The 12,588-nt window shown below is 44.1% G+C and overlaps 1 protein-coding gene across 2 annotated transcripts in view; it reads left to right on the top strand.

Annotated features, from left to right (window-relative positions):
• The window catches only part of NNT (nicotinamide nucleotide transhydrogenase), a 108,178-nt gene that overhangs the window by 42,569 nt on the left and 53,021 nt on the right, over positions 1–12,588 (top strand). For both annotated transcript variants that reach the window (XM_083153961.1, XM_083153970.1), the window contains exons 10-13: positions 1,567–1,723; positions 1,810–1,971; positions 9,466–9,576; positions 12,056–12,201. In XM_083153961.1, coding sequence (XP_083010087.1) covers positions 1,567–1,723; positions 1,810–1,971; positions 9,466–9,576; positions 12,056–12,201 — 576 coding nt within the window. The remainder of the gene's footprint in view (positions 1–1,566; positions 1,724–1,809; positions 1,972–9,465; positions 9,577–12,055; positions 12,202–12,588) is intronic.

Genomic DNA, 12,588 nt, shown 5'->3' with positions numbered 1-12,588 from the left:
GGATGCCGCACACAGGCATCCATTCACCTCCTCCCTGCCTCCCCCGCTGTCTGTACAGTACAGCAGACAGCAGCGGAGGCTGTGTGAGCCCCCATCCAACCTCCATGTTGACTGCAGGAGGCTGCGGTCTCAAGGTTGGGCTTCCCCCATTGCTTTAAAAGGGAGCTGGGTCGGATGACCCAGCGTACCCGTTTACACTGCCCTCTACCCAACTCCTGCCAGTGTTCTACCCTGGTCAGTGTAAAGGGACACGGGTTAACCCCTTTTTTGCCGCTGACCCCTGTCGACGAGGGAAAAACCCAGGTTTTTTGCGGCAGTGTAAAAGAGGTATTATTGATAGGAGGAGGCCGGGAACAGAGGATACCACAGATAGGGGCAGATGTATTAACGATTATTGCTCCGCTATAACACTTCCTGCTTTGCCTCATTATCGAGTTGAAGCAGGAAGGGGGACACCAATAAGATGTATTAACCCTTTGAGTGGTAACGTTGCTGTAAGCGATCCTCAAATATCCACTAAAAATGCCGGCGCCGCTCACAGCGACTGTTCTTAGTATAAGTAAATACAAATACAGGCAAGTGTCATTTTAATTGAAGTTTAGTTAAATAATGAACCCAAAAAAGAACAGTCGCTGTGAGTGGCGCTGGCATTTTTAATGGATATTTTAAGGATCGCTCACCGCTTACGTTGGCACTCAGTTTCATGAAAATGTTTGCTTGGCAATTTTCACATCTATCGTGACCAATTCCCTTGGCACTCAAAGGGTTAAGAGGGGGAGCCATACGCCGCTCTCCGACGAGGTCCCCTTGATCAGACAGAGCATCAGTGGGCACTGACGCGCTGTCTCTGCCTGCCCGGCAGTCTTTTCTAGTCACGTGCGAGATGTAGCTACTCATGCGCGATCTCAGGTGCTACCCGGAACCGGCAGCAGGGACTACGTGGGGATAGGGCACCGCCACCCTGCAGCTGTCCAAGCCGATTGCTCAGACTGCTATCTTTTATTATACGGAACAGCAGCACCTTCAAATGTGGGAGAAGCGGTATCCGCACATGTAACTGGCGCTGATACCCCTCTTCTCTTACATCACGTGAGAGAAGAGGGGTATCAGCGCAAGTTACGTTTGTCTAATCCGCTTCTGGTCCATGGAGAGAGGGAAAGTTTAGAGAGATGAAGCAGCCACTCATCTGCGCTTAACTGGCACTTTTCAAACATTGGGGCAGATGTATTAAGCCTGGAGATAAAATAAACAGGAAGGCGATAACACAACAGCCAATCAACTGTTTTTGAAAAATGACAGTTAGGGGTTGATTGGCTGGTGCGTTATCTCCTTCCACTTTATCGCTTCAGCAGACGTAATACATCAGATCCAATGCCTGTAAAATGGCAGTTATGAACAGATTGGCTGGTACTTTATCTCTCCCAATGTTTGATAAATCTCCCCCACAACCATGTATATTGTTGTACATGCTTAAGATCTTCCACCCCAAGAAAGTTCCACCCAATGTTAGGACCTAGAACACGCACACTCATTCTCATATATCCTCATTTCTGTGTTTTCCTCTAGGACGGAAAAAACATCTTTCCAGCGCCACCGCCAAACAACATCCCAGTAGCACCAGTCGCCGTGAAAGTGAAGTCTGTGGCTGAATTGGAAGCTGAAAGGGCAGCAGCCATTTCCCCTTTTAGGAAAACCATGACAAACGCCACCGCATACACTGCCGGTACGGAGCCGCTGTGCCACAAATACTTACCCCATCTTTGTTTTCTGTGCATTGAGATGCTGAAGTATTTGTTTTGTCCCCTCTAGGCCTTGGCACCCTCTTAGGCCTGGGCATCGCCTCTCCTCATTCTGCCTTCACTCAGATGGTGACAACGTTTGGTCTGGCCGGGATCGTGGGCTATCACACCGTGTGGGGAGTCACCCCTGCCCTACACTCCCCACTGATGTCTGTAACAAATGCCATCTCAGGTAAGTGACCAGCTCTGACCATCCAAGGTGGTAACTTGGTGCAGTCAATGTATGCAAATGACTGCACCAGATATGTTCTAAAACATTCTCCTGAGATTGACTCGGCTTGGTACCAGCTAGCACCTAAATGCACCTTATATTTAGGCTCACCATAGTAAACCTTTTAAACAGATCACTCATGAATAACACTGGTTCTGTTCCTGGCTGACTTCAAGCAGCTAGAGAACCTGTGTAAGAAGTGCCCCGGTTTAAAGTTCTAGTATTGAAAGCCTAGTTATAGGGAAGTCCAAAAACCTATGGCTACATGTATTTTAATATGGACTTATTATTCCATAATATTCATTACCAATTTCTATAGGTGAGAACTCGCTAAAGTCTAAAGATAGATTTTACCCTGTTCAGGTGGTTCCCAAACTTTTTCAGTTCAAGGCACCCTTTGGGTCCCCATGATTTCTTTTAGGCACCCTTAAGCCAAAATAATTACCGGACTGTCCCCTTTTTTTTAAAGTAGTTGGAACAAAATAACGCTATATATATATATATATATATATATATTATAGTTCCTGACCTCTCAGCTCCGTGGCTGAATCGCATCAAACCGATGTGATGTATATAAAAAGTAAGCTTCTATTCCCTCTCTTTCCTATAGAATTATATAAGTCACTTATATTATAGGAGGGCCCCCCCCCCCCCCAACCATACCCACACACACACGTATGTTCCCCCTCACATACTTACTTAGCAATAGAAGGAGAAGATATAGAAATCTATATCAATTTTTAAAGGCGCTTCAATATGAGTGTGCTTGGCTTACAGCAGCAATCTAAAATTGGGGGAGTCACCTCCAATACAATAGACAAGAAAACAAGGGTGGTTGATTGCGCTAGAACGATTGTACGTGAGTATTCTATACAATTAAATAAAGATATAAATAAATATAAAGTGGTCAGGTCAGGTGTGGATATATAAAATTGGAAATACATTTATTATAACATAATGCAAAAAATATATAAAATTAGATAAAAAGGTAGGATTTGAAATAAGGACAATGATACAATAGTCACCCAAATCCTTGGAGAGGTGTATGCCAGACTTTTTAGGGAGTTATCCCAAATTGATGTTATCGTCCTGGATAGGTTTTTTATTTGTAATCCAAGTTGGTTGGGAAAAACACTCTGGTGCCGTTGCCGCTTGTAGTCCACAGAATGGTTACCGGGCTTCTTTTAGGAGGTGGCGTGCCTCCAAGATGTTGCTTTGCCTCGGATGGTGGTTGGGGGCCAGTCAACTGAGATTTGTAAGTGAGTGTCCCAAATAAGAAATATATTTGCTGGTTTTCCAACTTCAAGTAGTGTGAGAGGGGTGCTGGTGATCAGAGTCCCGTTTATGTTGCACCTACGCGTTTCGCTGTCATGTTTTTTATCCCAGGTATGCTTTATATTGTTTCTTTAAAAAGCCCAAAATTAAGTAGGTCTGTCTCCCCTCATCATATAGATAACATTATTATATGTGTTGTTTTAATAATTGAGTTTATTAAGTAATAATCACCTGGTCAGGTGTGTTATGTTAAGTGCTTTAGAGGGTATTTAAACCCCATCAGTTGAATGAACCAGTCACCTTGAAAAAGCTGCCACATGACAGCGAAACGCGTAGGTGCAACCTAAACGGGACTCTGGTCACCAGCACCCCTCTCACACTACTTGGAGTTGGAAAACCAGCAAATATATTTCTTATTTGGGACACTCGCTTACAAATCTCAGTTGACCGGCCCCCAACCACCGTCCGAGGCAAAGCAACATCTTGGAGGCACGCCACGTCCTAAAAGAAGGCCGGTAACCATTCTGTGGACTAAAGCGGCAACGGCACCCGAGTGTTTTTCCCAACCAACTTGGATTACAAATAAAAAACCTGTCCAGGACGATAACATCAATTTGGGATAACTCCCTAAAAAGTCTGGCATACACCCCTCCAAGGATTTGGGTGACTATTGTATCATTGTCCTTATTTTAAATCCTACCTTTTTATCTAATTTTATATATTTTTTGCATTATGTTATAATAAATGTATTTCAAATTTTATATATCCACACCTGACCACTTTATATTTATTTATATATTTAATTGTATAGAATACTCACGTACAATCGTATTAGCGCAATCAACCACCCTTGTATTCTTACTTAGCAATAGCCTGCCAGCTCCTCTCTCCCAGCCCCAGCAGGACCTCATTGAGCTGTCAGGACCCTGCTGTATATCCCACCCGCAAGCCTACCTCTTGCTGATTCCAGTCACCTATTAAACCCCCCTGTCATTGGATGACTCCGCCCTCCCGAGCACATCCACCTGCAAAACCCTCCCACACTCCTGATTGGCTGACTCTGGCACCTACACAGGATGTCAAGGGCAGGTACCGGCCGTCCGAGCACATCACTTCCCCATGACGGCACCGCCCGACTCCGCTCACTAACGGACCGGCACACATCACAAAGGAAAAACCCGACATGCGACTGCCAGTAGGCTGCCTCGTTAGTACCATCGGCCGTGGCACAGTTTGGAAACCTCTGCCCTGTGCAATAACCTGGTGGCTGATCCGACAATTCCGACCAGGGGACAGCACCCTGGGCTGACTGTGATCCTAAAGCCACAATTTTTAGCTTCCGACATCAAGGGTTGCCCACTAATTTGTAGGAATACTGTAACATTTAGTCTAGAGGGTAGCTCGGAACTATTTCCCACAATGCAGCACTAATTCCATCCCTCAATGCCCCCCATTTCATGTTCCATACACTACCACATTTACCTCATAACTGCGTTTTGTCAAAAAAGTGTGATCGTGGACAAATATTTATTTTGGTTTTGGCGATTTAGTTCCCTTCACCCGAACCAGCCAATGAGCTTACTTGTCATGGGTGAACTGTGTCATGGGTGAACCCGTGTCATTGGTAGTGCCCTTCACCCGAACCAGCCAATGTTGGGTTTTGGCGATTTAGTTCCCTTCACCCGAACCAGCCAATGAGCTTACTTGTCATGGGTGAACTTGTCATGGGTGAACCCGAACCAGCCAATGAGCTTACATGTCATGGGTGAACTGTCTCTCCACTGTCTGCAGTCACTATAATTCCTCTTCTAGGTGCAGCTTATTTCAATGGAAGCCTCCGATAACCTATTCTATGCACTTGTTTTTCCTACTACTGGATCTGCTTGTCTGACACTTTTGTCTCCAATAAGTTCCTTGAAAGAATTACGGGACTCGGCTGGCACAAATGGCTTCCCAAGCACATTGCAAGAGCTAATGTTCTGTTACTGCACAGGGGTCCTGTGACTGATATCTTGGACAGCAGACAGCACTTCCTAGAAACATCTGTTTGCATGAAATTATTCAATGTAGGCTTTTGAGGGATCCAATTTATTCTGTTGTCAACATGCTTATGGCTGCCTCGTATATCAACTTGCATTGAAGATCTTCCCGGTTCTTAATTTTATCCTGGTGGAGGTCCGGCCTGTTTTTTTACTGGCTGACTACAATGGACACTATGGGCGAAATGTATTAAAGGCATAAAAAGGGTCCAAAATCGCATGGTTTCCGAAAATCGCACATGTAGTAACGAGCGAATTGCGGTAACATTTTGTTCTGACCTTTTCTAAAAAAAATTACACATTTAAAATCACATCATTGAGCCAGTCCTGGTTCTCCAAGTACGGGGGGAATAGTGGGCATCCCCCATGTTTAAGAAACCAACGTTGGGCTCTTGGACTAGTCCTGGTTCAAAAAATACGGGGGACAAAGGCTGGAGGTTCCCCGTATTTTGGAACCGGCTCCAACAGCCACAGCTGGGGTTCTTTCCGCCATGCTCTCATTTTGATGAGGGGCTTAAAGGGAAGCCTGGCTAAAGCTTGATTCTAAGGTCTAGGTCCCCAGGAATCTTAAATTGCTAATTCCATTTTGGGGTGAGGACACCAGATTACAAGGTTGGAAAAGGCAGTGGTGATTCCAACCATAAACTCTACTACCCTAAAGGATCCCACAGATAAAGAGTGAGGTCCTCTTAAAATCCATATTCACCCTGACAGGTGTCCCCTTCCGCCCCAACCTGGCTAGTGCATGGTTTGTTCGGGCGGTTGAAGAGTGGATGATGCAAAAAAAAAGTGTTCAATCTGAAGATCCTACTCTTCCACTGACCACTCAGGTCAAAGAGGCTTTGTCCTATGTTACTAGTGCCTTAGTTGCTACTGTTTCCTTACAGGCCTGTTGCACCACGTTGCTCTCTCTGGTTGTGTTCCTGAAATACCAATTCAGACTTTGGAAGCAGTTCCCTTTTGAATGTGACTTTCTCTTTGGACCTGAGCTTCAGAAAATCATTAACAAAACTACCTGGTGGAAGAGTCCTCCTCGTACAGTGCTGAAACCCAAATCGAAGCCTTCCAGGATTCAGTCCTTTCGGCCTCAAGGAAGGCACTCTTTTTCTTTTTCTCTTTCTCTTCCTTTCAGTCCTTTTGGGGTAACTCAAGTTTTACCCCATAGAAGTTTCTTGAGGTTCTTGGAGACCTGGCCGAAAGCCAGTTGACAAATCTATGGCATGACTACCTCCATCAGGTCACTGAATCACAGGTTGCTCACTTGCTTTTGTTCCGGGATGTTTGACTGGAATCCAAACCAGACCTGTGGGAAGGCAGTGCCATTTCCAGGGGATACATTTTGTATTTTCTGTCACAAGTGCCACACAGATACTTTGTAACTCTATTTCCTCAGAACCAAGCCAAGAAGCAGGCCTTGCATCGGGCAGTTTCTGAGGTAGGGATCATATTGCCAGTCCCGACTCAGCAGTGTGGTTTAATTTCACTCTATTTTTGGTGGTCAACTGACGGCTTGTTTCTACCAATATTCAACCTTGAGGTTATGCTACCCATCAACCTCCTCAAGCTTTGAGCCATTCGCAATGCATTGCACCAGCTTAAAATAAATAAACAAACAAGGCGAGACCCACAGCTGTCGCTTCATGAGAGAAGTAGCCCACATTCTCCGGTGGGTAGAACTTTAAGTTCCGGCAATAAAAGTGGTTTTCATTCCTGGGTACACAGTTGGAAGGCAGACCACCTCCGTTGTCTCATGGTCCATCCCGAGGAATGGGAACGTCATGATGGCTCGAGACCCTTGCCTTAAAATCGAACGACTTGTCTTCCGCAGTTGTCCGTATAATACTTCATGCAAAGAAGGCAGTTACTTCTAAGATCTATTACCGGATTTGGCGTTTAGACATTACCCGCTGTGAAAGACTCTCGGCTGCAAATTTTTTATTTTTTTTTGCCTTCCGTGTCTTTTGGCCCAAAAGGGTCTTACAAGAGGCAGGTCTTGGCTTTATCAGTCCTTTTTCAGAGATGGATGGCTAACCTTCTGGATGCCTGGAGTTTTCTTCAGGTAGTTCTCTGAATACAGCTGCAATATGGGCCTCCGGGCCTTTCTTGGGACTTAAACTTTGTTCTTGCAGCTGTTTGGAAGCCGCCGTTCGAGCATCGCTCAGAGAGGCTGTTCTGAAATGTATTTAAATATAGCAACCACAAAAAGAAAAGTTGCTTTGAGCGACGCTGGTAATTTTTGTGGTTATTTTGAGGGTTTAATAAAATGGTTTGCTTGGCAATTTTCCCACCTATTTTGACAAATTCCCTCTGCATTTAAAGGGTTAAAACCCATTAAAGAGCCTTGGCACTGGTTCAAATATATCATAACTAACAAATCGCCAAATTGAATCAAAAGTAAACAAAAGCACCACAGCGCCTTGCCCTAACTAAAAGGACACACTTTTTTTTTTTTTTTTTTTTTTTTTTTTTAAAGCATTTTTCATTCTAACATTGTCCTATAATACTCAACTTTCTCCTGCTTCTCATACTCCATCTTTCCTTCCCTCCTTCTTTACACCCCGACCCCCCTTTGGTTTTTTCATGCCAGATTCAGTGTTTGCAGGGCTCCTGCTGTGAGTTGGCAATCGTCTCGTTTCTGAACATGTTCATTAAAAATGATTTTTATGAACCAGCGCTCCACAGTTTAGTAATATACATCCTGCTGGGGTGATCATACCCCCTATGGGGGAACAGAGTATATGAAACCGTGCCTGCTTATAAACAATAGTTACGGACATAAGTCTTTTCTCTTCTTCCAATAAAAATCCTTTCGGGGGGAGCGAAAAAAACCCAGAACCATACAATGAATTCATTATGGCAATTTTTGTTGAACATTTAACAGTTCTTAAACTTACAGTGGCTTGGGGCAGACTGGCAGCCTTTTGGGTAGGAGCTGTTTGGCACTATATATATTTTTGTACTAGGTGATCTCCGGTGTGATTCAATGAACATTTAAACGGCTGGTAACAATATACTTTACCCCGATTTTTTTATTTTTATTAAGTGAGTTTACAGTTGTCTGCCCTGTTATAACCTCAACGCTTCACCCTCTGTAATATGGAAATGGTTGAGAACTGATCGGGTTCTGCTGTGATGCACTGCACCGGTTTCCTTAAAGCCGGGAGGAGGAACCTTTGGCCCTCCTGCTGTTGTTGACTACACATCCCAGCATGCCTTGCTACAGTTTTGCTATTTGGCCAGGCTAAAACTGTCGCAGGGCATGCTGGAGTGTGTGGTTAAACAGCTGGAGGGACGAAGGTTTTTCATACCTGCCTTGAAGCAAAACGGGATACGGTCACTAGGCCCTCTTTGGGTTGACATGCATTGGATTGACCACTGAAAGTTGACCGGATTTAGGTCGACACTAGACATAGGTCAACATGGCAAAGGTTTTTTTTTTTTTTTGTTTTGAGCTAACATTTCATACCTTACCATCCACTACGGCGTGGTGAAAGAATAAAACCGCGTGACCGAAGCATGGTGAGGGGACACAGTACACTTAGACGGTGTCGATGTCAACATTTGGGACAAAAAAGGGAAAGACCTTTTAGACTGTTGACCCAGTGCTTGTGTCAACCTTCCAACCCTTTTGACCTAAGCCCTGTCGACCTTCAGCGGTCAACCTAATAGTCGACTCATACCCAGCAAAACCTCATTAAATATAAATTTACTAACTGAACGCACTCTTGCCCCCTACTTGCATCACACAGGTTAACTCATGTACCCAAGCAATTTGGGCGAAACTCGCTGGTGGTCAATATGTCGGCTGGCTCATAGCTTATTGGAGAGTGGGGGGTAGAAAACTCATTACCACAGCACCCATTGGCCATTGGAGTTGCATTCAGGAAAATGGATGTGGAACAAAAAGTTGATCAGAATATCGGCACGACTGCCCTAACCCTGACCGAACCTAAATCTAAGCCAAGCTCTAAACCCAACTTGTGATGTTCTCGTGTTGACAACATGAACATCTCTCCCTCTATAGCCCAATGGGGTGCTTGGTAGCCTCAGTTTGCTGTGCCTTTACGTCAAAGGTGGCCAATAGCCATCATTCATGTAGACATTTCGTATGTTGACATAACTTTTTTTTTTTTTTTTTTAGGTCTGACAGCTGTTGGAGGACTCGCCCTCATGGGGGGCGGTTATCTCCCCTCCAGCACCGCTCAAAGTCTTGCTGTACTTGCTGCATTTGTGTCATCCATCAACATTGCAGGTAACATTATGCATAGTGTAGTTTTTCATGACAAATCTAATTAAAGCCAGGAGTTAATAATTAAGAAACAATTATCACCCTCGGTTATCATCTGGCCTCGGCTGCCCAGAAAATCTAGCAAATGAGGCTTGAAGAAAGCGTTTTATTAATGTTTTGTAAACCAAGAGTCATTCGTCATCGGATTTCTGCCAAAATGTCTTTTTTTTTTTTAGCATCAAAAATCTAACCTGCCATATATATCTTTTTATTTTACACCATGCCAATGATTTTTTAAAAGTAGATACACACCAATTGTGACACCGGCATCTGAATTTAATTACCTTTATGTAATCGCTGGGAATTTGAATAATAATCTTTTTACACAGCAATATTAGCGAGAAAAATATTATCACAAATATTTAAACATTAAAATTATTTTAATAAAACAAAATAAATAAAAAACAAAATAATGATGCACAGCAGAGAAAAAATACACAAAAAATTGATAATTTAATTTAACAGAACAACTGGTACTTATGTAATATCTGGGCTCCCGTTTTTCTTATGAGACCGCGTCCCCTCGCGGGGCTCGCTGCGCTCGCCACACTATATAAAATAAACTCAATGCGTAGTTGGATAGATGGGGTATGAAAAAATGGGGTGCATTTAACATGGGAACCCAGATAATACATAAGTACCGAACAACTTTGCTAGGGGATCTAGAGTGCACCCCACCCGAGTTTCTTTTTTCTTCTTTCTTTGTTTATATATATATTAGAGAGAGACCTGGGGTGGGATATAATGCAGCCTGAGTTCAACGGTCGTAATGGGGGCTGGCCGAACTCGGATGTGTGTGTTGTTTTTTAAAGGAATAGTTTTGCCTTGTAAGTGATTGCCCCTTTAAAAACTGGCCAAGTTCGTCCATCATCCCGCACGGCCACCGAACTAGAGCTGCATTACATCCCGCCCATAGGCTCTTTACTTGGAAATAAAATGAGCAATTGTCATTTCTATAGGGCCTACACACGGGGAGATTTTGCTGAGCAATGCAAGATCACAGCAATATGTCAGCACTGTGTGCTGAGCAATCTGTCAGGGCCAGTGTTCTCCGGTGCTGGACATTACTCGCTGGACGATAGTGACGCGCGGGGCCGCACATCACTCTCGCTCCTACACGCAGAGCGATATAGGGGAATTTTCTAAGCGATCTAGTCAAAGTCACATCGCTTAGAAAATTGCCCCATAAGGCCCCATAAGGCTCGTAGTGTGACAGCGTTTTGCTGTGTATAAAATTTTAAATAGAAGGCGCAAAAAAAATAGGCACATTGCTGTAAATTTGCAAAAGCTACAAATGAAAAGGTGATGTTGCCCATAGCAACCAGTCAGATTCTAGCGATCATTTTTCAAGGTGCAATAGGAAAATGATAGAATCTGGTTGCTCTGGGCAAAAATCACCTCTCTTCATTTTTAGAAGTTTAGAAAATTGACCCCGTTTGGTTCCGAAGGAGTGGCATTAGCAAGCCACCTGTTCTGGGAATTTAAAAGCGGCAATAGAATGCAGTGCAAAGCGCGACATGTTTTGCCCTTTATAATATCGCCACTTTAAATTTCCAGGTCTTACCTGCCAGGAAGTTGCCACAAAAAGCGAAAGAACCGCTGCCTTAGCCGCTTGTCACTTAGGGCAGTTGTCAGGGAGCTGAAGCGTTTTTTTTTGTGAATGCTCCCTGTGGAAGAAATGGGGGGGTTGTTACCGCTTCAGTGCTCGGATTAACAAGGAAAGTGATTTTGTTGGCATCGGCGTAGAGATTCTTCAATAATAAATTCAACATGGAAATTATATAAGGCTAATTGAGCCAAAGCTTGCTCCTGCCAGCATATTGCTTTCCCTTACTCACTGTCTTTGTGTAAGTCATTCTTTAAATGGTTGTCACAAACAGAGCCAAGCAGATCTACTCTGCAAATCTAAAGCAGGAGTGTGTAATGAGCACAAGCTTTGCTGGATGGAGCCCTTTTGCAATACTGTGCTGTAGATAAAACTGACTTAAACTATAAGCCAAGGACATGTGAAGTGATTAACGATCAAAGGGTATAGGTCCACATTGTTCTGCCACTGGCGTAACCTGACAGGACAGCGTTATGGGAGACCCTGTATCGGGCATCCGGCATCCTCGGTATAGAAATCCTAATCACAGACGTATGTTTTAGGTTAGGAGTAGCTGGGATCCCCCCCCCCACATGACTATTGAATCAAATTAAATTAAGACACCACACCTTTCATCCGTAACCCACCTCTTTTTGGACTACCTCTCATTGCAGCCAAACACACACCTAATTTATGCACTCACTTCTGTTACCACACCTCAATACTATGTTATTTATTTCACCGAGTAGTAGCCAAGCAGGGGGGGGGGGGGGGGAGAGATTCACCTTGTACCTGAAGGGTCTGTTCACAATCAACCCAGGACTGTAATTCGTATATTTCTCCTCTCTTCTTCTTCAGGTGGTTTCCTGGTGACGCAGAGAATGCTGGATATGTTCAAACGTCCAACCGACCCCCCAGAGTATAACTACCTGTACCTCCTCCCTGGAGGCGTGTTTGTGGGGGGGTACGGGGCTTCCCTTATAAGTGGATATAACATTGAGCAGGTGAGTAGTCCTCCTGGGAAAGCAATTGCCAAGTCATTGGAGGGGTGTGGTATATTTTTCTAAAAAGACCTGAGGAGTGCCGCTGTTTATATTTGGGTTGTACAGGTAAGTGTACAATTCTGTCAGTCCTTTTAATACTATGGGCTGCAGTCCTTGTCAGAGAAAATAAATTGGCTGGGGGTGTTAAACAATAGGCCTAATTCTGATGGTTGTGCCCTTATAAGACAAACAGGGTCTCGGTCGACCAAAATGGTCGACAGGTGAAAAAGGTCAACAGAGGACAAGGTAGACATGCGTTTGCTTTATGGGTGTCCACTTGTAAATCTGAGTACTATAACCCAATTAGCGTCGCCTGTTTTGTGCGGTGGTTTGTCTCGGGTTATTTGT

This window comes from Crinia signifera, chromosome 1, assembly GCF_055691185.1.
Source record: "Crinia signifera chromosome 1, ASM5569118v1, whole genome shotgun sequence".
NCBI classification, from domain to species: domain Eukaryota; kingdom Metazoa; phylum Chordata; class Amphibia; order Anura; family Myobatrachidae; genus Crinia; species Crinia signifera.
The sequence above is the reverse complement of the archived record's forward strand: the minus strand, read 5'-3'. Positions and strand labels throughout refer to the sequence as shown.